This window comes from Pectinophora gossypiella, chromosome 7 (assembly GCF_024362695.1).
Source record: "Pectinophora gossypiella chromosome 7, ilPecGoss1.1, whole genome shotgun sequence".
Classification (NCBI taxonomy): domain Eukaryota; kingdom Metazoa; phylum Arthropoda; class Insecta; order Lepidoptera; family Gelechiidae; genus Pectinophora; species Pectinophora gossypiella.
In genome coordinates, this window is record NC_065410.1 from 1194256 (window position 1) to 1218103 (window position 23848).

Here is a 23848-nt window from a genome sequence, read left to right on the forward strand (position 1 = left end):
TCGTCTTCCGCCTTCCGCCGATCTAATTTTTGAAACCACCCTTGAACGTTAACGAATGGTGGCACCACTGTCATAAAATTGTTACCAACCTCATAATAATCCCGTTTGACGTTGCTATTCCGTTGTGACATAAAATCGTGACATTTGATTAAAATTACTAAAACCATAAGAGGTTTAATTTAATTATTTGTTAAAATCATGACATCATTTTCAGTTTTGGTGAAGTTATCGTAAATCCATCACTGTATCTTCTGTATTAAAAGTAATATTCAGGTCTTTTAGTTTTTCCTGTAATTCTGTTTTGTTTAGGTCATAAATCCGTGACCGTTTTGTTGTGGAATTGTTCGACATTGAATTATAAAAGTACTAACATATTGATGTATCGATGTCAGTGAAGATAGATGACACGGCATTTTCTTGTTGCAAAATGGCGGATCTTCCCCCAATACGTGTTACTGGTTTTACATTTTAGACAACACTGTATTTTCGTAGTTTCGCTTATTTATTTTTATTTGATTTAGGCACGTGGACACTTAATATCTCGTCGCCAATGTTATATCTTCAATAAAACGCCGGAATTAATTAATCCCTTTTTATTATAGAGATAAACATAAAACACAGTTGACACTTTTTGAGAGAGAGCGAGACAGACAAACACGGAGTGACCGAAAGGCAACACGTGTATAATTTGGATACAAAACATACCTATGTACCTATGAACTTATACAGATACTACTCTACTATACATTTACACTACTATAGGCACTACTATATATATCTACGGTATATATATGTTACCGGCCGAACCCGATTTTAGGACAAACCAGTATAGCCTAGTCCAAACTAATTTGTCCTAAGCCCGATAGGATAGACTAGTTTAGGCTAGGTCAAACTAGTTGATCCTGATAGAAATACGCACACTCTAGGATAATCTGGTAATAGCCTAGTCAAAACATATACATATCTAAAAGTCAAAATAAATAGATGAACTAAATATAATAATCCGTGTTTAGAATTAGGATCGAAAAATATTATAGGAGGAGAAAAATATTAGGATCAACTAGTTTTGCCTAGCCTAAACTGGTCCGTCCTATCGGGCTTAGGACAAATTAGTTTGGTTATATATACAGGGTGTTAGTGACATCGTAACGAATACTCAGGGGGATGATTCAGGCCATGATTCTGAGTTAATATCAAGTGGAATTTTTCGTCGCAAAATTCATGTTTTTTTTTTAGTTTTTTTAAATTATTTTCAATTCTATACTTTTGCGATGAAAAATTCCACTTGATATTAACTCAGAATAATCAGCTGAATCATCCCCCTCAGTATTCGTTACGATGTCACTTACACCCCACACAAGTACATACGGTAGCCATACAAGTAGGTATGGGTGTTAGTGACACCGTAACGAATACTGAGGAGGATGGTTCAGACCATGATTCTGAGTCGATATCAAGTGGAATTTTCAGTCTGAATATTTCTGAAAATTTTTGTGTTTTTTTAAATTATTTTCAATTCCATACTTTTGCGACGGAAAATCCCACTTGATATCATATCAGAATGATGGCCTCAATCACCCCTCAAAGTTTTCGTTACGATGTCACTAACACCCAGTATATATCGTAGATATCGTCAATGAGTAGTGTCTGTATAAGTTGGTGTTGTGTATCCAAATTATAAATGTGTTGCCTTTCGGTCACTCCGTGTTTGTTTGTTTTATTTACTTACGGTATTTTTTAAGTTTGTTGGTATCATTAGATGTTTATTGCACCATCCCGTGCTCCAATGCATAAACTTCTTTCACTCTAAGGTTGCCTGGCAGAAATTGCTGTTTAGCGATAAGGCCGCCTATTGTGCTTATTTTTATGTCCTTTGTATATGTCGTTGTGCAATTAAGTATTATTGATTGATTGATATTGTACACGCGCATCTGTGTGTGTAACGTCTGATGCCCGAATTGTGAGGTAAACCTAGCTCAGCCATTGATAGAGAGGGAAGAGGGGAGTTGCCGTTCTGTACGTATTCTATGCCTCGGAGCGTCGTAATATAGCGCCTACGGACGGTGAACTTTGATTGTGTTTAAAGTGACGTGTTTGAGTAAGTAGCGTAATATTGGGTTATCATTGTAAATCATTGTAAATCGGAGCCGCTTGTCCGGCTAAGTAGTTAATGCCATCTGCGGCAAATCTATAATAAGTCACGTCAAAAAACAGCTATATTATTTTGTCATAGTTCCGTTGTAACAAGGACAAAACACTGCATGAAGAGTTTCCCGTGCTACGCAAAGTACCGACAGAGCTTCAAATAGATTTCCTGACGTTTCGTTTTGTTCATTGTTGTTCTTTTCCGTTTCCCATATCTCGTTTAGAACACGATAAAGGTTTCGAAAATAGTAAAAGAGAGTCTTTGCATGAGTTTCAATACGAAGAGATCGATTGTATCCCAGTATTTTCAGTTTTGCTTCAGCCCTGCACCTATGAACTTTTCAATTTCCAACAATGTTTTTCAAATTTTTGCTCGAATCTCTAACAAAAATTTACTGTTCGTAGCTGTGATACAAAGGGAATAGATAGTGTTAGTTTGCTTTTGCTTTTCAAAAGTATGTGACACACTGTTTCAGCGTTTGTGCAGAATACGGCCAGCTACTTATCATCACGGAAATCTTATACTTAAAAGGATTATTATTGTGTTGTCTTCAAAAAGATAGGTGGTCATAAATAATGCTTTTTATTATATCTTCGAACTTAGATTGCCTAGACTACCTGTTGTCTATGTTTGTATACTTGCATACGCGCCAGTTTTTTTTTTTACATGTCCTATTGTAGATTTAGACAAATAGGGAGCGCTGAGGGATATCACCGGGTACAAAATTTAAGACAACAGGCCTGAGGGTGCCCAGTTGGGCCACACGCCAGTCAATGTGTGCGTGGGCTACTACCCTGCACTTCGTACTTTATATGAAAGAAAGCAGCAGTGTGAATCTAACTCTCGGTCGTATTGCTTGTTCCCTTTTTTTTTTGTTACGAAGGGGAAATCCTCATGGATACCTCGCCACCCGGGGGAGCGACGAGGTTATGTCGGACTCTTACCGACTTTTTTTTACCGGTTGATTGAGGGGAGGCCTGTGCCCAGCAGTGGGACGTATATAGGCAGTTTATGTTTACCGACTTAAACCCCTCCGATGGCCCTCTGCTGCGCATGTCGGGAAGCTCCGGGATCTCTAACGAACGCACCGGTGCTTCCCTCGCGCCTGCTATAAAAAGCGCGTCCCGGGGTAGGTCCCCACTCCTACGCAATCCCAGTTTTACGGCAACGCGAGGCCATGTCACATTGCCGTCCCTCCCGGAGACCGTATGAAGAGCGGCTCGGGCCCCCGCCCTTACCACTCACGGTCTCCAGTGTCCCCTTTCAGTCGCCTTTTACGACAGGCAGGGGGTACCGTAGCCCTATTCTTGCGCCCGGAACTACAGGGCGGAACCTAACCTAACCCAACCAGATAACCCCAGTTCGATTCCTGCTCGGGTCAAACTAAAAATTTCTCTAATTTGACTTGGTTCTGCTCTAGGAGCGTTACAGCGGCATCATGGACTCTTCTCCAAATAGTTCTTACCGTATAAGTGTGAGCGAGATAAACTATCTACGCTCGCTCCCTCACTCCTTAACGACTTACGGCCACTTAGACTAAAGATCTAAAGAAAATGAGGTTCGGGTAGCTCGTCGCCCTGTACGAATGAAGGAATTTTCAATCGCAAAAGTAAAGAATTGAAGATAATTAAAAAAAAACTAATAAAAATCATGAATTTTGCGACGGAAAATTCCACTTGATATTAACTCAGAATCATGGTCTGAATCATCCCCCTCAGTATTCGTTACGATGTCACTACCACCCTGTATAATTATATTAAGCTAAAGACATACATAATATAAAGATATAGTCGTAAACCGAATGTCCTTTTAAAATCCAAACTCCATTGTGTAACTATTGTGTCTGGAAATCTCGGCCGCAAGAGGTTAAAATGATAAATACATAATTATATAGAGAATAAGGTAAAAATAAAAAACTTCCCAAGTTAAGCATCAATGAAAAATGCCCTCACACTACTCCTGAAGGACTAACAAACACAGTCACAGATAAGTATAATTTTATTAACGTGTAACAGTTTAATATCTGTTACCAGTTACTTAACTAGTTGCAAACATTGTTACTATCACTGAATAACACATTCACTATTCTATCCGGCTGAATACGTGTACTCGCAAATTGGATTTCAGTTCAGTATAATTTTAGCTTCTAAAGTGTATATGTGTAAGTGTGTGTGTGTGTGCCTTTAATAATAATTCTAAAATGTATTTGACTACTTACTAAGTTACGTAACCTACACTATTTTAGTTTGAACTTTGGCAGAAATAGCATTTGATTTTGTTCAGGTAGATATAATTTTAGTTTGATTACGTCGTATAGGTAATAATAAATTGTAGGTAGGAATCGCTTTAAGGTATAAGTCTTATAAAGATCTTAAACGCTAAGAGCGATCTCTTTCATACAACCATAGGCAGACGATATAGTCTTGAACAACTGCAGTGTAGCGCGCTAAAAAAATATACTAAAAAAATTGTCAAACTTTACACAGATATTTATACTATAATACTATATATAGTGGTGGTACTATATATGTGGTGTTGGAGGAAGATGGAAAGAATAAGTTAGACTGAAAGAGTTACTAATGAGGAAGTGCTAATAAGATTACTCTTATCCCTTACGGGAAAAGAGGCAAATATTGAGAGTTATTGAGGACAGAAGAGGCAAGATGATTGGACACTTGACAAGACATGACGAATTTATTGAAAACATCATAGCAGGGAAGCTACAAGGAAAGAGAGGAAGGGGAAGACCAAAAAGAGCTTACATGGAACAGATTAAAGAGAAGGCGAACGTCGTGTCTTAAAAGGAGGTGAAGGAATTGGTCTTTGATAGACAAGAAAGGAGAATGTTACACCGACAAGAGCGTGGCTCTTAAATATTTATATTTGTAAAAATAATTCTATGTGGAAATAAGTACAGTTACTAAACCACTTTCCGAACCACAAAGGGAAAAACGGAACGCTTATAGAATCATTTTGTTCTCCGTCCGTCTTTCCGTCAAGACCTTTTTTTCGGGAACACATGTGAGTATCAAGTTGAAATTAATATAAATATAATACTTTTGTATGCTCGGAGCTCGGTGGCGCAGCGGTTAACGCGCTCGGTCTGCGATTGTTGAAGTAAAGCAACTTTCGCAGAGGCCGGTTATAGGATGGGTGACCACAAAAAAAAAAGTTTTCATCTCGAGCTCCTCCGTGCTTCGGAAGGCATTAGCAGTCGTTAATAACCATCAATCCGCATTGGGCCCGCGTGATGGTTTAAGGCCCGATCTCCGTATCCATCCATAGGGAAGGCCCGTGCCCCAGCAGTGGGGACGTTAATGGGCTGATGATGATGACTTATGTATGCGATCCCTTGACTCTGTATAAAAGTCAAGTCGGACTCACACTTGACCGGCTTCTTTTTTTATAGGTTAAAACAGTGCCCTCTGTGTAAATTGTAGGAAAGCGCGAGCCGACGTTTAAAGCCCTAACTGTAGATGGTTTAAATTCGCTTCATTCGTAGTTTCATAAGAAACTGATAGATGGCAGTAAACACAAATAATACCTTAAGGTGCATAAATAAATGCCAACGAAATAAGTTTCAATGTAAAATTAAGTGGCGTGTGTTTATATTTGAGTAAATAAACTAGTATGGAAATCAAACCACAATACAATACAATACTCAAATACACTTTATTACAAAAAAGACTCTTAACTAAGTACATGGCTAATGTCGGCCTTATCGCTTAAAGCGATTTCTTCCAGCTATAAGGTGAGGAAAATGTAAAAATAAAATGTGAACTAAGTACCTTAAAATTAATTTATCTTACGTGCAATTTTCACTCAAATAGTATGTTCAACTCTATTATAGACGGCGATATGGTCAAATCACTATGGTCCTCCACAGTTAGCTCATACACAGCTCACCACCTATCACGTTGGTCTAACAGACAAGAAGCTAAATTGTGTCGACCATTGTAGGCATACACCAGGGACTGTAACCTGAAACCTGATAGTACTATTCAGAGGCGGAGGACAGTCCTACTACTACTTTGAAATAGACTGCTCTGGGCGCCATGTCATCGTCACACTCGCGTCAGACATATTATTACTGCGGGAAGGCAAAAGGGAAACCACTACCCAATTTTCTCTAAACTAAAGCATGGAGAATGCTACACAGACAATAACTTGGCTCTTAAAATTACTGATGATTGTAGGCATAAAACTGGAAACCTCGATGAAGTGCGGATACTTAGTTCATCTAGCAATTAGGGTGCCTCTTTCTGACTATCCCAATGATGGAGTTTCCAGGCTGTGTTCCCCAAAAACTATATAGATGGCGCTGTTCAGACTTAGCGTGATAAGTATCTATTTTCTCATTGCTCGGGTACATAATTATTCAACATTCAAAAAAATAAGCTAATGGCAAAAGCTTAGGTGAGACCCCCCACACTAGCGTCTTTCGAGCGTCGTCGTCGTGCCAGCGTCCGCGGAACGTCCACGCGACGTCGACGCCGCGGCGACGCGACGCCAGCGCTGGCCGGCGGCCGAACGCCCAGCGTGCGCTGCGCTAGCGTCGCGTAACCGCGGCTCCTGTCGCGTACAATCAGTGTGAAAATGGATTCCGACGAAGAAACACTGCTGTTGATATTACTGATCCAAAAATTACGCAAACGAAAAAGGAAACATCGTCGTCAACATTGGGAATATCCTCTGTGTAGTGCTAGAGTTCAGGAAAGCGATTATTTCGTATTGTATTGTCAACATATAAAAAATAATAAAAAACACTTCTATGATTATTTACGGATGCCAAAACGAATATTTGACGAACTATTACAATTGATACAGAACGATATAAAATAAAATAAAATAAAGTAAAAAAATAAAAAATAAAGATAAAATAATAAATAAAGATTGCGTTGTGCATTGTACTTGTTCGCAAAAAACGTTGAACTGACGCCGCGGCTACGCGACGCCAGCGCCGCGCACGCTCGGCGTTCGGCAGTCGGCCAGCGCTGGCGTCGCGTCGCCGCGGCGTCGAAGTCGCGTGGACGTTCCGCGGACGCTGGCACGACGACGACGCTCGAAAGACGCTAGTGTGGGGGGTCTCGTACTTATATAGAAATATATTTTGCCTGATATTTGGATCAGATACGTATAGAATTATGTTGCTACCTAGAGGTATATTGCTTCCCTTTACTTTGAATAATAATGGGTGGAAGATGTGTTGTGCCAGGGTGTAATAACAAAGGTCATCATTTAACCCAAAAACAAAAATAAAAGATTCACACAGGGTGTTAGTGACATCGTAACAAATACTGAGGGGGATGATTCAGACCATGATTCGGAGTTAATATCAATTGGAATTTTCCGTCGCAAAAACGATATTTTTTTAATTATAGAATTGAACTGTGCTTGATATTAACTCAGTATAATCAGGTGGATCACCCCTCTCAGTATTTGTTTACGATGCCACTTACACCCCGTACAAGTACGTACAGTAGCCATACAAGTGCGTATGGTTGTTAGTGACACTGTAACAAATACTGAGGGGGTGGCTCAGCATATTATTCTGAGTTAGAATCAAGTGGAATTTCCTGTCGGAAAAGTCATGAAAATTTTCAGTTCTATGCTTTTGCGACGGAATATTCCACTTGATATCAACTCTGAATCATCCCTTAAAGTTTTCGTTACGATGTCCCTAATACCTGTATATCTGTTATCCATGAAATTGGAAGGTTAAACGAAGACCAGTGTATAGAGCGCTATCTATATTTTTTTTTAGAAAACTTACCCTGGAAAGTGCCTCATTGGGAATAAATTGTTAGCTTATGATTATCTTTTTATAGACATTTTAGGTAAATATTCAAATCAAACACAAAATATTATAAAAATCACAGTCGTTTATTATTTATTAAATACTGGTAATTAGGATAGACATAGAGATTTACCGAATATCTTTAGCGTAATGAAGGGTTTTAAGAGTCTAGTAAAATCTAGAATTTTTAATGTAAAATTGAGTACAGTAACCGGTAGAGTTCTACGTCGTGAGTTTAAATATAAATTTAACTAATTAATAATTAAGAATAAGTAATAATAATATCATTAAGTAAAGCGGGATATACATTGGGATTAAAGTTGCATAAGATGGAAAGTGTGGTGGAGTCCTATCAAAACGGCAGTTATTAGGGCCGAAACTATGAAACCTAAAATGAGTAATAACTATTTATAACTTATGCACCCCGGACACTCCATAAAAAAAAAATCAGCTCTGTAAGTGTAAGCCGCGAGTGCGGGGTATAACGTGGAATCCTTGCCCACGGATACAGGTGAAGTCCTCAATGGCAATCCAGGACGGAAGGGGCGCGTCACAGGGACTGTAACCTAGAACCTAACAGAGGGCAGCGGTAACTGCCAATACTATTCAGAGACGAAGGACAGGAGTCCTAATACGGCTATGAAATAGACTACTCTGGGCGCCATCACACTCGCGTCAGACAGAGTGCTACGGGACGGAAGGCAAGAAGGAAACCACTGCCCTATTTTGCCATAGAAAACAGCGTGGAGAATGCTACACTGACAAGAGCGTGGCTCTTAAATTACAAGAAGCATTCCCCGTTACTGCCCCATTTAGTATTCTATATTCTATGACTTAAGAGTCTGTTTCACGTTTGCCAACTATTGCACGATCCAATCTGTCTGACAGATAAATAATATGTCAGATAGCCGAACTGCTATCTACTAGATAATTTATGGATATACTGCAGACAGAATCACCATGTAATATAGGGGGACGAGCCTATTGCCATTAAAGAGACACAAAACCTGGAAACCACGTGATATTAATTTATTTAGAATACTTAGTTTAATTATTATTGTTTTTATGATTTTGGTTTGTTTTTCTTTTGGATTTTTTTTGTCTGTGTACTTATTGATTTCCGTGTGGTTTCTGTCCTGTGTTAAATGTAATGTACCTGTGTCTGTGGTGTCCGGTAGTAATAAATGTTTCTTTCTTTCTTTCTTTCTATCAGTTATCTATGAGCCAAACATGAATTCAAACTCCTATAGTCTAATTCAGTGATTTAAAGCCCGAGCTGGGATTCAAACACACACTACGATGTAAGTCACGCGATTTCCGAACAGGGCTATTACGGATTTACATAGCATAGCTGGCGGGTAGTGGGTGTGTATACTATACATACATCTGCCTACCCCGATACAGGCGTAATGCTATGTATACCTACATCAGCAAGTGCTGCTGCAGACCGGGCCGGGCGCGAGGTTTTGTATCAATGCCAACAAATGATCCACCTTGAGCGAAATACTAGACTTGAGCGAAATATTAGACTCAAGTCTAGTACTTCGCTCAAGGTGGATCACTTGTGGCTTCACGTGTTATGACTGCCGTTATGACTGGAAACCACCACAAAACGTCCAATATCGCATAAGTAATTTAAAGAAGTTAGGGTTTTGTTTTGTATTTTGTTTTTCCTGTTTGTGCAATAAAGTATTTCTTATGTTATGTTAGTGTAAACTCGTTACACCGTCGACAGGGGCAGATTCATGTCAAAAAAGTTGACAAAGTTAAAACCTTTAGTTTGCCTCTTCCCTACGTAGTAGTCAAGAAAGCAGAAGCAAAAGTAAAAGGCTCTTAAGTCTATCTTATAAAGCCATGAAAGACAAGACATTGGTTCATGATAATTCCACAATTTTTTTTTAAGTATTTAATTCTTGTATTTGCAATGTGTTGAGATAATTTGTCCAAAATTACATAGGTATTCGACAGTAATCAACATTAAATATTAAACTTGTTAGATAAGCAAATTCTGTTATAAAAAGACTATGACGCAAAATAAATGAAATAAGTATAACTATGATTCACAGCATTATATACCGGATTTTTTTATTTTACATTTTTATTTAAAAACATCAAATAACCAGTAACTCCTAATAATCGATTGGACATACCTAAAAGTGAGCAAAATTTTACAACTTGCTAAATCTACAGTTGCTGCCAATCGATTCGGGAGTTGTTGGAATATAAACTGTAAGAAAACTGAGGGCCTAGCCAAATGGCAAATGTTCCTGTTTCTAAACTCGCTAAAATACAAATAGCCCATTTGAATCGAGACGGACGGACGCCAAAATGTTTATTAAATCCGTACGGGTTATATGAACCGTGGCAGCCCAGTTAGAAGAACGCTTCACTCCGAAACCAGAAAACCTACAAACCCCAGAATGGTGTTTTCGTAGGAATGTGATCTAGAGATTTTCCCTTCGGGTTGAAAGGTCCGACAGGCAGCGGCTTCTGTAAAATACCGGACCTATTAAATCTTCAGGTTAACGCTAAGAAAATGATGGGGTAAACGTTAACGACTATAGAAATAGGAACATTTGCATCTTGGATAGGCACTCTGGAATGTTACCCTAGCGATTCGTTCAAATATTATCAAATATTAGGCGTAATTATTATACAAAGTATGGCGTAAAGCAATATTGCACATGCAACAACTTCAACCCTAATGCATATTCAGCAATTATAAGGAACTTAACATTAAGTCATGGGCCCGATCTCCTATAAAACCTTAACATCTACCCCTATAAGTACGTATAAACAACTATTTCAAGGTCTGCCCCCTATAAAGCTAAATATTTCGAAAACTATCAGTAAACCTACAACTCAGGGCGTTGGTGAGAAGAATGTTTTAATCATGAGGTGACTGTGACTCACATTATACATATCGCTCATTCCATTAACTATTTCAGGTACAAGAGCAAACACTCCGCAGAGTTTATTTTTGCTTAAATTTAGGGAACCGATGTATTAAGTAGCTAGCTTTCTAACAAATTATTACATGTAAAGTACAGGCCCTACCGCCATCGAAACACCAAAACCAGATTCCTATTAATATGAACACAGCGTCGCGAACATGAACGTACAGGGCTTGAAGTAGAGTAACATTATATAATATCTATAAAGGATCCAAATATTACTGAAAACCTATAAATCATTACCGTTATTATAAGGGTCAATATCATACGTCTATGAGATGAAGCAACTTTTACGATATGGTGCTGTGACCGTCTTAAAATGAAAATTTTATACGAAAACTATCTAATTTTAAACCTATTCGTTCCTAGTATCTATAGCTACTATAAAACACTTATATTTAATTTGATCATTTTCAAGCCCCGTTTAATCCTATCAGAACATTTTTCAGACCAACGCCTTGGCCGGCCGCAACTGGAATCAAAGCCTTTGTGCTACACTACTGCATCATCTTCAACTTGAACCTCAGCACTAGGTACGAGATTATTCTAATAAATACGAAGAACCCGCACAGGGCTCCAACATCGATCCAAAAATTCGCGTGTTCCATTGACATTTCTGACAAGAACTTCGACGGTACACGGAAATGGCAGTATGCTTCTGAGCAATGTAGTTTTTCCCTGCCGTACCCATAGACGGACAGCATGGCTCCTTCGAAGCCGTATCTAACATAACTCAAGTACGTGAGCCATTGTAAGTAACTGGGAATTGCATTGAAGTTGACGAAGAATCCAGAGAATAACACTACTGGTATTGTGGTGACCGGGCCAAGGTAGACGCCTGTTTCTATCTTCATGGCAGCACCGATGAGAAGACCTAGCGACTGAGCGACGAGTGCTGTTAGTATGTTTATTGTAGTGAACATAAGCACTCGATCTGTCTGCATCGGTTGGCCTGTCATGAAGTAAACTATTATCACGTAGACTCCGCTGAAGACGATCTGGAAAGAGACAGGTGACGTTATTGACAGGGTCAATGCATAATTACTAATAGCGCAGCTATAGGTCGGTCCTAATTTGGACGAGTTGTGGAAAATGGAAATGAAAATTACACCCCAGTAATTCTGTTGACAACAGAACTACTGATTGACAGAACTAATGGTACAATAAATCCCAGGAATTCTGTTAACAAACCTAGGGGCACGCAGGAACATTCTCAACCTTGTAAGTACTGTGTGCGTCAAGCTAGCGGCCTCAAAAAAAAAATGGGCACGAAAAAATAATTTGACCATACCAAAAAATAGTACTCTTATTGAAAAAAATAGTACCTGTTGTAAAAAAAATAGTACCATCACGGTTCTGGATTTATAGCCATGTTTTATTGCACTTGCTAGCTTGACGGTGAGCGAAATTTGGCGAGAGTTAACGACAAGGTCTTTCGCTTTGATTTAAACGCCAAAAAATAGTACCGAAATAGTACTCACCCCCTGCAAAATACCGAAATGAGTACTTCAACGGTTCCAAAGTTATAAAGGCAGTTCTTTGATCCCGCTGGCTTGACGTTTTGAAAATACCTATTATCTAGGGAACGCTTGCATACTTCAGTATGTAACTAATGTCAATAAACTCGTATGAAATAGTACTTCCTACCATCATAATTTTGATCCGATTCTCTTTGTAGAAATATGTCAAAAAGTCATTCTAACCTATGTCATACATTTATCAAGACAGGTACCGTCGCGAACAAAATTATTACACATGCTCAAGAAGAATGTTGTCAGATTTTAGTATTTTTTCCCCATTTTTGGGTAAAAATTGGTGAAGTGTCAGGGTTGTCAGATGAAAGTAATATCATTGTTGAAACTCTTTGAGTTATTCTACAAATACTGCAAATTGTTTATTAACAAACACTTCGATCCGTAACAAATTGAACATGAAGGTATAAATTATAAAATAAAACAGTAAATTAAAAATGTATTATGATGTATTAAAATCACAGATTGTTTTCAATAAGAACTAGACCCATGCAGCCATTTTCTATTAAAATTATTGCTTATGGGTGTATGCAATAGCAATTTTTTGTAATAGCAACACTCTGAAGTGCAAAGAAATGGTAGGGTAGACCTTCAAAATGGCAATACTGGCGATGGCAATACTTACGAATAAATTGTGAGGTTATGTAATTGTCTACGTGACTGTATCAACAACAAATGTATGGCATAGGTTATGATGATTTTTTAACATATTTTTACAAAGAGAATCGGATCAAAATTATGATGGTAGGAAGTACTATTTCATACGAGTTTATTGACATTAGTTACATACTGAAGTATGCAAGCGTTCCCTAGATAATAGGTATTTTCAAAACGTCAAGCCAGCGGGATCAAAGAACTGCCTTTATAACTTTGGAACCGTTGAAGTACTCATTTCGGTATTTTGCAGGGGGTGAGTACTATTTCGGTACTATTTTTTGGCGTTTAAATCAAAGCGAAAGACCTTGTCGTTAACTCTCGCCAAATTTCGCTCACCGTCAAGCTAGCAAGTGCAATAAAACATGGCTATAAATCCAGAACCGTGATGGTACTATTTTTTTTACAACAGGTACTATTTTTTTCAATAAGAGTACTATTTTTTGGTATGGTCAAATTATTTTTTCGTGCCCATTTTTTTTTTGAGGCCGCTAGCTTGACGCACACAATTGATATTATAATACGTATTTTCGAGAATTTTGGCAATATAAACATAGCTGGCAACGAGGTTTACACCTCTGCTTACCCCTTCGGGGATACAGGCATCATGCTGTGTTAGGTAAGCAGACTATGGAATTCTATTTGCTTCGATCCTGATCCACCTATATTCCCAATCGCCACCGTATGGATTGCCCCCAGGTGGCAATCGGGAATAAAATTTGCAGTGTGCGTCAAGCTAGCGGCCTCAAAAAAAAAATGGGCACGAAAAAATAATTTGACCATACCAAAAAATAGTACTCTTATTGAAAAAAATAGTACCTGTTGTAAAAAAATTAGTACCATCACGGTTCTGGATTTATAGCCATGTTTTATTGCACTTGCTAGCTTGACGGTGAGCGAAATTTGGCGAGAGTTAACGACAAGGTCTTTCGCTTTGATTTAAACGCCAAAAAATAGTATCGAAATAGTACTCACCCCCTGCAAAATACCGAAAGTAGTACTTCAACGGTTCCAAAGTTATAAAGGCAGTTCTTTGATCCCGCTAGCTTGACGTTTTGAAAATACCTATTATCTGGGGAACGCTTGCATACTTCAGTATGTAACTAATGTCAATAAACTCGTATGAAATAGTACTCCCTACCATCATAATTTTGATCCGATTCTCTTTGTAGAAATGTTAAAAAATCATCATAACCTATGCCATACATTTGTTGTTGATACAGTCACGTAGACAATTACATAACCTCACAATTTATTCGTAAGTATTGCCATTTTGGAGGTCTACCCTACCATTTCTTTGCACTTCAGTGCTGCTATTACAAAAAATTCCTATTGCATACACCCATATGCACTAATTTTAATAGAAAATGGCTGCATGGGTCTAGTTCTTATCGAAAACAATCTGTGATTTTAATACATCATAATACATTTTTAATCTGCTGTTTTATTTTATAATTTATACCTTCATGTTGAATTTGTTACGGATCGAAGTGTTTGTTAATAAACAATTTGCAGTATTTGTAGAATAACTCAAAGAGTTTCAACAATGATATTACTTTCATCTAACAACCCTGGCACTTCACCAATTTTTACCCAAAAATGGGGAAAAATACTGAAATCTGACAACATTCTTGACCATGTGTAATAATTTTGTTCGCGACTGTACTCGTCTTGATAAATGTATGACATAGGTTATAATGACTTTTTGACATATTTCTACAAAGAGAATCAGGTCCAAATTATGATGGTAGGGAGTACTATTTCATACGAGTTTATTGACATTAGTTACAAACTGAAGTATGCAAGCATTCCCCAGATAATAGGTATTTTCAAAACGTCAAGCTAGCGGGATCAAAGAACTACCTTTATAACTTTGGAACCGTTGAAGTACTACTTTCGGTATTTTGCAGGGGGTGAGTACTATTTCGATACTATTTTTTGGCGTTTAAATCAAAGCGAAAGACCTTGTCGTTAACTCTCGCCAAATTTCGCTCACCGTCAAGCTAGCAAGTGCAATAAAACATGGCTATAAATCCAGAACCGTGATGGTACTAATTTTTTTACAACAGGTACTATTTTTTTCAATAAGAGTACTATTTTTTGGTATGGTCAAATTATTTTTTCGTGCCCATTTTTTTTTTTGAGGCCGCTAGCTTGACGCACACGTAAGTACTTTGGGAGCGAAGACACCGTGTACCAGTTATTCGAGTTTTACGCGGTTATTATTATAATTAAAACACATAATTTAGTCATTTCGTGATCATGGCACTTGCAACAGTTTTGAAATGTCGGGAGTCTCATATCCCTGATTTAAACGCATTAAGAACCCGGTATATTATGTTTTAATTGTGTACCAAGTGTTCATCATAACCACTGTTGCTACGCACGATCGAATTCGTAAAATACATCCAGAGTGTGATACGCCTTAGTTAGCCAACATCTAAAATAGTTTTTGTGTTGTTCTAAAGCTGCCTACCTGCTGCTATAACGGCAATAAAATAGCCAGTATCGATGAAAATGTACACAATCATATTTTGAATATAATTACCTGGAAGGGCAGATCCGCCATAGTCTTAGCGAAATAGAACGCCTTCAGCGAGTACCAGTAGTTAAGATGCTCTCTCACAAACACACTCATCTCTGTTGGGACTGAAACAAGACAAAAACCTTATAAAAAGAGTCGAACCATTCGAAATGAGGATCCTCTGCCTTGATTGTCCACAAAAGCAAACATGAGACGCTCTTCTTGATGTAGTATAACACCGTACAATATTTACAAAAACATTTATTTCGTCTACAGACATACATACAGGGAGTTAGTGACATCGTAACGAAAACATTGAGGGATAATTGAAACCATGATTCTGAGTTGATATCACAAAATACCTACATGTAAGTATTGTAGGCATCATTGCCGTGAACATAGTGAACATCACAGTGAAGAAGATACAGCCAGCGTTGCTCATAACCTTCGCAGCATCAGACCCAATGTCATAATACAGGAACCCAATCAGTAGACCGACTACGGTATGGGAGCACAGCCTTAGATGCGTCAGCATTTGATCCCTGAGTATACTCCTAAAGGTCCTCTTCAGCAGGATCCAGAACTGCTTCCATCCTGATGTAGGGAATCCTGCTTTAACCGGCTTCTTGGTGAAACTTTCGCTGGAGTCGAGGAGTGATGTGGTGCAAGTTACAGGAGCCAAGTTGGTAACATTGGGTAGCGGTTGTTTTTCTGGGTTGAGGGCAGGTTCCGACATATCTATCACAGTGCAGGTTGGTTTATCTGGAAGTAAAAGAAAGCGTGGTGTAAAGTTTTTGAAGAACAATTTTAATGTAGATAGATTTAAACAAATAGCCTACATAAATCCTGCTGCCGGGCATAGGCTCCATCAATCACCCGGAGGGTCATGGAGCATACTCCACAAAGCTGTTCCATTACGGGTTAGTGGAGGTGACATTATGGCTAATAGCCGGTACCAGCGGCTTAACGTGCCGATTTAAAGGTAGATTTTAAAAGATCCCTTTAAGCAGCTGACGGTAGCAGAATAAGACCTAATATTGACAATGATCACTAACATCTTTCTTCACTTTTTTCAGTTAAAATAGATAAAAAAATATTTGTAATATGCTTAGGTTCCGCATATTTAAACAAAAAATGAAATTTCGTCGTAAATAGGCTAAATCTAGAGAAAAGTAGTAGTGATCATATGTAAAATTGTTGAAAATGTATATGCTACATGACCATAATGATATATTGTTTATTTTCGAAACGTCGATCTGTTCATTATGTGGCGTATGAAAAACGGTGACATGTTATCGTAACATATTATACATCAATATCTTCAATAAAATTGGGGTTCGAATCCCGGTGAGGACGGGACGTATCACAATAAATTTATTTTTAATCTCTAGTTTGGTTAGGACATTACAAGCTGATCACCCGAATGTCCAAAAGTTACCCGTGGTGCTGGGTACTACTTACTGATGTAAGTACGTAGCCGTTACATGAGCCATGTCAAGAACCTTTGGCGGCTCAATTCAAATTCAAATTCAAAAATATCTTTATTCGGTTGGTAACATAGTTACACTTTGAATCGTCATTTTTTACGTAACGAACGTCTCATCCACCTAAAACTACTGCATCTTCTCACAACCTGTATAGCCGGGGAAAAGAAGCTGCAAGAAAAACCTCGGCACAGGGCCCTAGAAGTTCTTAAAAATAAAAATAAACATAAAATATTGGTATACAATTGAGTAATTTAGCTGCCTAATATCAGTTCTCAAACAGTTAATCCCATGCATTCATATCTTCTAAATAATCACTAACTTTATAATAACCTTTTTTGTAAAGTTTTTGTTTAACTGCTGTCTTAAAACAGTTGAAAGGCAAATTCTGAAATAATGACTCTGACACCAAAAGAAGAAGATAGAAGAAGAATAAAATTGGTCGAAGTTTGAACATCAATTTCTGATTCTACGTCATTACAAGGCGCAAGGTCTTGCAGCTGTTATATAGCACAAATTAACGGACTAAGCACAACGTGTAGGTAATAATTTACTTCTAAATGTAGCTTATATTTAGAATGAAATAGTTTTAATTGTTGACACTGACTGACATTGCAATGTCTTACGTAAGTAAAATTATGCAGTACGTAGGATAATTATACCTGTTTGTAGTGAAAAATTGTAGCCAAGAAAAGAAATATTTATATTGAGTATGAATACTGTATTAGAACAGAAGAATCAACGCAATAGCACCGACATTTTAAATATTTTATGCTCTATTCTTATACCGTAAGTATTTACTTAGAAAAACAAATGAAAAGTTCATTTTTATATTTAATACAGTACATCACAAACTTATAAAGTTATTTATTTTTTAATCGACGTCAAAAAAGAAGAAGGTTCTCTTTTCCTCGAGATCTTAGATCTTTTTATATCAGTAAGACCCAACCAGCTCTGAGCTAATGTGCGATTGGAAAACGCAAAAGGGGGCCCAAAGAGACCTGGCGACGTTCGATTGACCGAGAATTAAAAACTCTCGACATGACATGAGAGTAAGTTAAACAGGCTTACATCCTAACAGGACACATAAAAGGATTACAAGACGAAAACACGATAAAAGTACATCAAATATCTTGGCTTCAAAAGTGCTGCGAACTGGACCTTTGAGATAATCGTCAATCAACTGGAGGGTAGGGGGTAGGGGGTCGATGTGACGCATTCGAGAAGGTGTTTTATTTATAAGATTAAGTGTTTGTTATTTGTCCCATAAATCAATTACAATAATATAATGTCCTAATGTTTTCTGTATATTTATCTATTTGTACACTCTCGTGTAAGTTGTTTTCATTAGTTTTGTTAATTGTAAGGTATGTATTCCGTATTTACTTTTATAATCATTTGTTACTGTGGAGATTATATAGGGACTAACACACTTACCATGAGATTGATTGACTGATTGATTGATTGATTGATTGATTGTTGGTGAGATTATTAAAAAAAACTTAGATGTCACTTACCTATAACAATTTCCGTAGTCTCATTCTTGGGTGCGTTGTTCTTAGTCGCGAGATTGTTGTAGATGTAGTTGCTGTTCTGTGGCACGGAGGATGATGATGATGATGTGGACTGTCCTCGGCCGCAGTTGCCCTTGTTCACCGCCATCACCAGCTTGTGCACCCAGTCACCATGCTCGCCGGTTGCCACTTCCATTACTGGAAATAATTAAATTCAATTTACACAACCATATCATACAACATAAACCACAGACGAAGGGTAGCTTGTCTGTCGGTCCTTCATAGGATACACTTCGATGAGTGTGCGCAGGAACTTCACGAGTTAATTCCACCCACTCCTTTCCATCTACGGACAACTAGGCGTCGGCGGGGATTTCATCCTTATGTTGTGGATATACCACCAATCCGCACTAAACGTTTTGCCTCTTCCTTTCTGATGCGAATAGCGAAGGATCGGAACTGTCTGCCGTCGTCTGTTTTTCCAACTCGTTATAATCTGGGAGTCTTCAAGCGTGATCCACCCTAGACTACATCGTCACTTACCATCAGGTGAGATTGTGGTCAAAAGCGAGTCTGTATTATTTAAAAAAAAAAACAAGCTCATGACGATATCTCAAGTAGTCAGCAATGGATGTACCATTGCAAAATGAACTAAGCACCCACACCTCTTCAAGATCTTTTAGACTTTCCTTTACTTATGTAAAAATAAAATGTTGCTTGATATTTAGATCTTTGTATAGAATTATGTTGCTAGTTGCTACTATATTGCTTCTATTTATTTTGTTTAGCATAATAATGGTTGGAAGATGTGTTGTGCCTGGGTGAACTATCAAGGGTTTTATTTTTTACCCAAAAACAACGGCTGAGTTCTCTGCTCGTAGGAAGCGGGAAAAATATAGGGAGTAAGAAGGTCGCTACATTTTTATCCCGCTTGCTGTTGAAACGACGGGTTGTTGGGGTAGCGATGCTAAAAAATTTATAGCGGAAATCGGACGTCGTTTAAGAGAGAGTGGAGATGACCCCCGTGCCGGATTGTTCTTGGCGCAAAGGTTGTCCATTGCTGTACAGCGAGGAAATGCGGCTAGTGTAATGGGCACCTTCGCGCCCGGATTAGTCAGGGGCGGGCTTTTTGGCGAGTGCAGTAAATAGCATTATTTTTGTTAACTATTTATGTAATTCCGTGTTTAGTAGTAGTATTAAAATAGAAGGAGTAATAGTATTTTCATGTTTAGGTACATTAAAAAAAAACAAAGATATAAAATGCATATGTCCAAAATGAATAGAAATCCATGAAATTTGAACATTAAACACAACTTCATACAGCACCATCAATATTGTTATTAGAGAACGTGGCAGGGAAATGTCCCTCATTGGAGCAATCATAGGTACGGTATGTACACATTTTGGTACCATGTCACATTAACTTTTTTGACAAATTGAACTGTAACTCTCACTAAATGTCAAATATATTAGTGCGACAGAGTCCTAAAGTGGGTAAGTACATTATATTGCTCATGACTGTACTCACGCTTCAAGGAATTTTCTGTTGGGCGCAGAGTAGTGAGCGTCGAAATAATTGATTGGATGTTGCGTGCATTCTGAAGCTCAGCGTACTAAACATTGGCATAGGTTTCGGAATGATAGCAGTAGCCATTAACAACATAATAGAAACACACCTGCGATTCTGACGTGAAGATGGCCAATGTATGAGACATACCATTTAGCGCTCAAAGCTTTTAAGTACAAATCTTAATAATATTAGAACATTTTTTACTCCACTCGTACATACCCTTCAATTGTGCATTATTTTGTGAAACCCATCTATGTACATTGTGGAGAACAAATAAAAAGATCTTTATTATTATTATTTTAGCTCAAAATGCGTACAATCTTTCTGCGTATATTTTATTAAGATATGTGATATAACATAGGCGATCCTGACGTTCCCACAGAGTAGGTTTCTGTTCTAATCTAAATATATAAAAGGAGAAACTGACTGACTGACATATCAACGCACAGCCTAAACGGCTAAACGTAGGCACTTGAAATTTGGAAGGGACGTAGCTTAGGTACCGTAGAGGTGCACTAAGAAAGGAATTCCCAGAACTTCCACGGGAACGGGAATCAGCGGGAAAATCCTTTTGTATGAAAAATCTAAACCGCTTAAGTTAGACGCTTGAAATTTGGCATGCAGGTACCTTAGTTAACTTAAAGCTTAGTTGCAACAGGATATGGAAAAATTCCCACGGAAACGGGAGTTAGCGGGAAGAAATATTTACATGAAAAAATCTAAACTGCATAAGTTAGATGCTTGAAATTTGATATGCACTCCCACGCACACAAAGATCTCTCTTTTATAACACGCCACGCGGACGAAGTCGCGGGCAAAATCTAGTTCTATACATAATCATCATCCCCCTAGCATCATCCCGTTTTTCACAGGGTCACAACCTAATCTGAAGATTTGACAGGACCGGTTTTTTTACAGAAGTGACTGCTAGTTCTATACATAGTATTATTCTTGATACTACGCCATAATTTGAAGTTTTACACTCCACCCAGTGTACGTACCTACTAATTTAAATAATAATAGTCTTAAAGACAAGTGTCCATCAGCGACGGTTGAGGAAAAATACTGTCAAGGTTATGGCAATAGTAATGTCGAGGTTATAAGATGTTTCGTTGTTAGGCAACCCATTGACACGCATTGTTTTACATCCGGGAGTGTATTATTGTCATTCATGGCTATCCTGATAATAACAGCTCTACTAGACCGCACGTAATGAAGTTTTCGACTCGTGTCCTAATTCATGCTACCAATTTATTTAGTTCAAAAATTTGATACACTGTTAAGTGTAGTGTGTGTACTGTGTGTTGTTGTTAATTGATACAGGGTTGATGAGGTTGGTATCCTCACAACCCACATGATAGGAGATGTGATACACTTTGCATTTTGCTTACCATTTAAGTACTTCCAATTTAGCAGAAAAACCAGCTCTGTGTACGTAATTTTATGAAACACTTAAGAATAATAAAAAAGAATAAACAGCTAAAACGTGGGTTAAGCCGACCTGGCATTTTAACCCTAATGGCAGAGCTGTTAACGCTGAAATATGGTCATTTTATTACTGCGGCGCACATACCATGCTCTTGACTTTTAATCTTACACTTCTTGTCCTTGTACTTTGTACGGTACGGTTCCTCACTTCATTCTTAGTAGATACTTTGTTCTGAACACGTGTGGGTCTGCCCAAACGACGGGCAGAAAAAGTGTTACTTTCTATATCATAAAGCTGAATAAAATAAAGTAAAAAACTCACCGTAATCAGCAGGATTGTGATAACTCGGGCAGTGGAGTCCCATCGACGACAGGAATGGCACCAGCCCGCTGACGCGCCCCTGGTATATGCACTGCCCTTCCGTCAACGTGTACAAAAAGTCAAACATCTCGAAAAGTCTCGCGGACGGCTGATGGATGGTGCAGATGATAGTCCTCCCGCCCCTTGCGAGGGACTTCAACAAAGATATACACTGGAAACACGACGAACTGTCCAATCCAGAAGTGGGTTCGTCAAAGAACATCACAGGAGGGTTGTTAACTAACTCTAAAGCTATGGATAACCTCTTCTTCTGTCCTCCAGAGAGGTTTATCGTTCTGGTGTCGCTGGCTTCGACCAGTCCTAACATTTCTAGTATCTCGTCTATGACGATTTTTTTGGCCGCTGCGGTCATGTCTTTGCCCAGTTTGAGGTTGGCGGAGACGAACATGGCTTCTCTGACGGTGAGGTGGGGTAACAGGCAGTCGTCTTGCATGATGTAGCAGGACAGTTTCCTGAACCTCCGCAGGTTTCGCTCCTTCCCGTTTATGAGGATCGATCCGCTTACGTTCGATGTCCTGGAAGTAAAGTAAATGTGGTTTTAGATATGTCATACTGTAGATACGCGCATGATGTGTAATGTGACACTTTTTTTTAGGTATCTTAATGCATTTATTGACTGCTCAGTGACGACGATGTTGTTCCTCTGTAAACGCCCTTAAATAGATTACATTGCTCATAATACGCTTATCAAATTATTTTCAATTACTTTTCATTTTGTATAAAATCTCTAAATATTATTTAGTAGGTAAACCTACTAGTTGTAAGATCCTTTTCTTTATTTTTATAAATCATTATTTTTCAATTTCATTAAAAAATAAAAAATAATAATTAAATAAATCATTTTATTAATAATACAATTTGTCGCATAATCAGAAACATACGTAACTTCGTCACGTCAAACTAGGCGTTATAATTAAATTAATTAATTTAAATTTGAGAATTACGAAGAAGGCAGACCCCACCATCAGATGGGATAATAAATGCCAAGGAGAGAGAGATTAATTTTCAATTTAGATAAATAGATACCTACATTTATTCGCGATAAAAAGGTGTAGCCGTCTCTTATTACAATAAAACTCTTTAGATTCCAATAAAATCTTAAATCTGTGAAATTTTATCTCGTTTCCAAATGAATTCGAGTGAATATGAAGCCAAATAAAATTCTTGGCAATATTTCTTTTTATAATGCGGTTTTTCCTTACATTGTTGCGTATTTACACGATTCATCACGAAAATATTTTGCGCTCGAATAATTTCGCTAGATACGGTTATAAATCCAGCTTAAGCTTAAGGCACACAGAAGTAGTACCAGCTGCTGGGGCATTCCAGGCTCAAATAATGTAGTTATAATGTTCATTCATACTGAATTTCGCCGTAAGTAGGCTTTATTATACAAATAGGCTAGTTTCCAACTAGTCAAATCAGTTACTTTTTACTAAACGCCGCCAAAGTCCCCTTATATGGCTCATGTAACGACTACTTACATCAGTAAGTCGTAACCGGTAAGTTCTTCTATTATGAGGTGGATTACTAACCCCATCAACCCAGGTGTCACGGTTATTATTGAGCCGCTAAAAGCCCCTGACATGGCTCATGTAACGACTGCTGACTTACATCAGTAAGTAGTAACCAACGGCTTAACGTGCCTTCCGAAGCTCGGATCATCTTACTTTCGGAATATCGGGTGATCAGCCTGTAATGTCCTAACCAAACTAGAGACCACAAAGTATTTTTTGTGATATGTCTCCACCGGGGTTCGAACCCGGGGCCTCTGGATCAAGAGAACGCTCAACTACTGGACCACGGAAGCCGTTCTTCGTTACCAATAATATACTATACGATGCGTTGCGACGTATATCACTC

At 38.2% G+C, this 23848-nt stretch overlaps 2 protein-coding genes across 3 annotated transcripts in view; one reads left to right on the forward strand and one right to left on the reverse strand.

Annotated features, from left to right (window-relative positions):
* The window catches only part of LOC126368174 (GRIP and coiled-coil domain-containing protein 1), a 235441-nt gene that overhangs the window by 92998 nt on the left and 118595 nt on the right, over positions 1-23848 (forward strand). The gene's annotated exons all lie outside the window — the stretch shown is intronic.
* Positions 8009-23848, reverse strand: part of LOC126368170 (ATP-binding cassette sub-family G member 1) — a 56938-nt gene continuing 41098 nt past the window's right edge. Inside the window, exons 4-9 of one of the 2 annotated variants that reach the window (XR_007566549.1) lie at positions 21926-22500; positions 18609-18803; positions 15974-16369; positions 15632-15732; positions 9518-11895; positions 8009-9436 (exon numbers count right to left, since the gene is read on the reverse strand). Coding sequence is in view for 1 of the 2 variants with exons in the window: in XM_050012058.1 (XP_049868015.1) it covers positions 11395-11895; positions 15632-15732; positions 15974-16369; positions 18609-18803; positions 21926-22500 (1768 nt within the window). In the remaining variant the exon portion in view is untranslated. Of the gene's footprint in view, positions 11896-15631; positions 15733-15973; positions 16370-18608; positions 18804-21925; positions 22501-23848 lie in introns of both variants that reach the window. The other variant, XM_050012058.1, reaches the window with a different exon arrangement.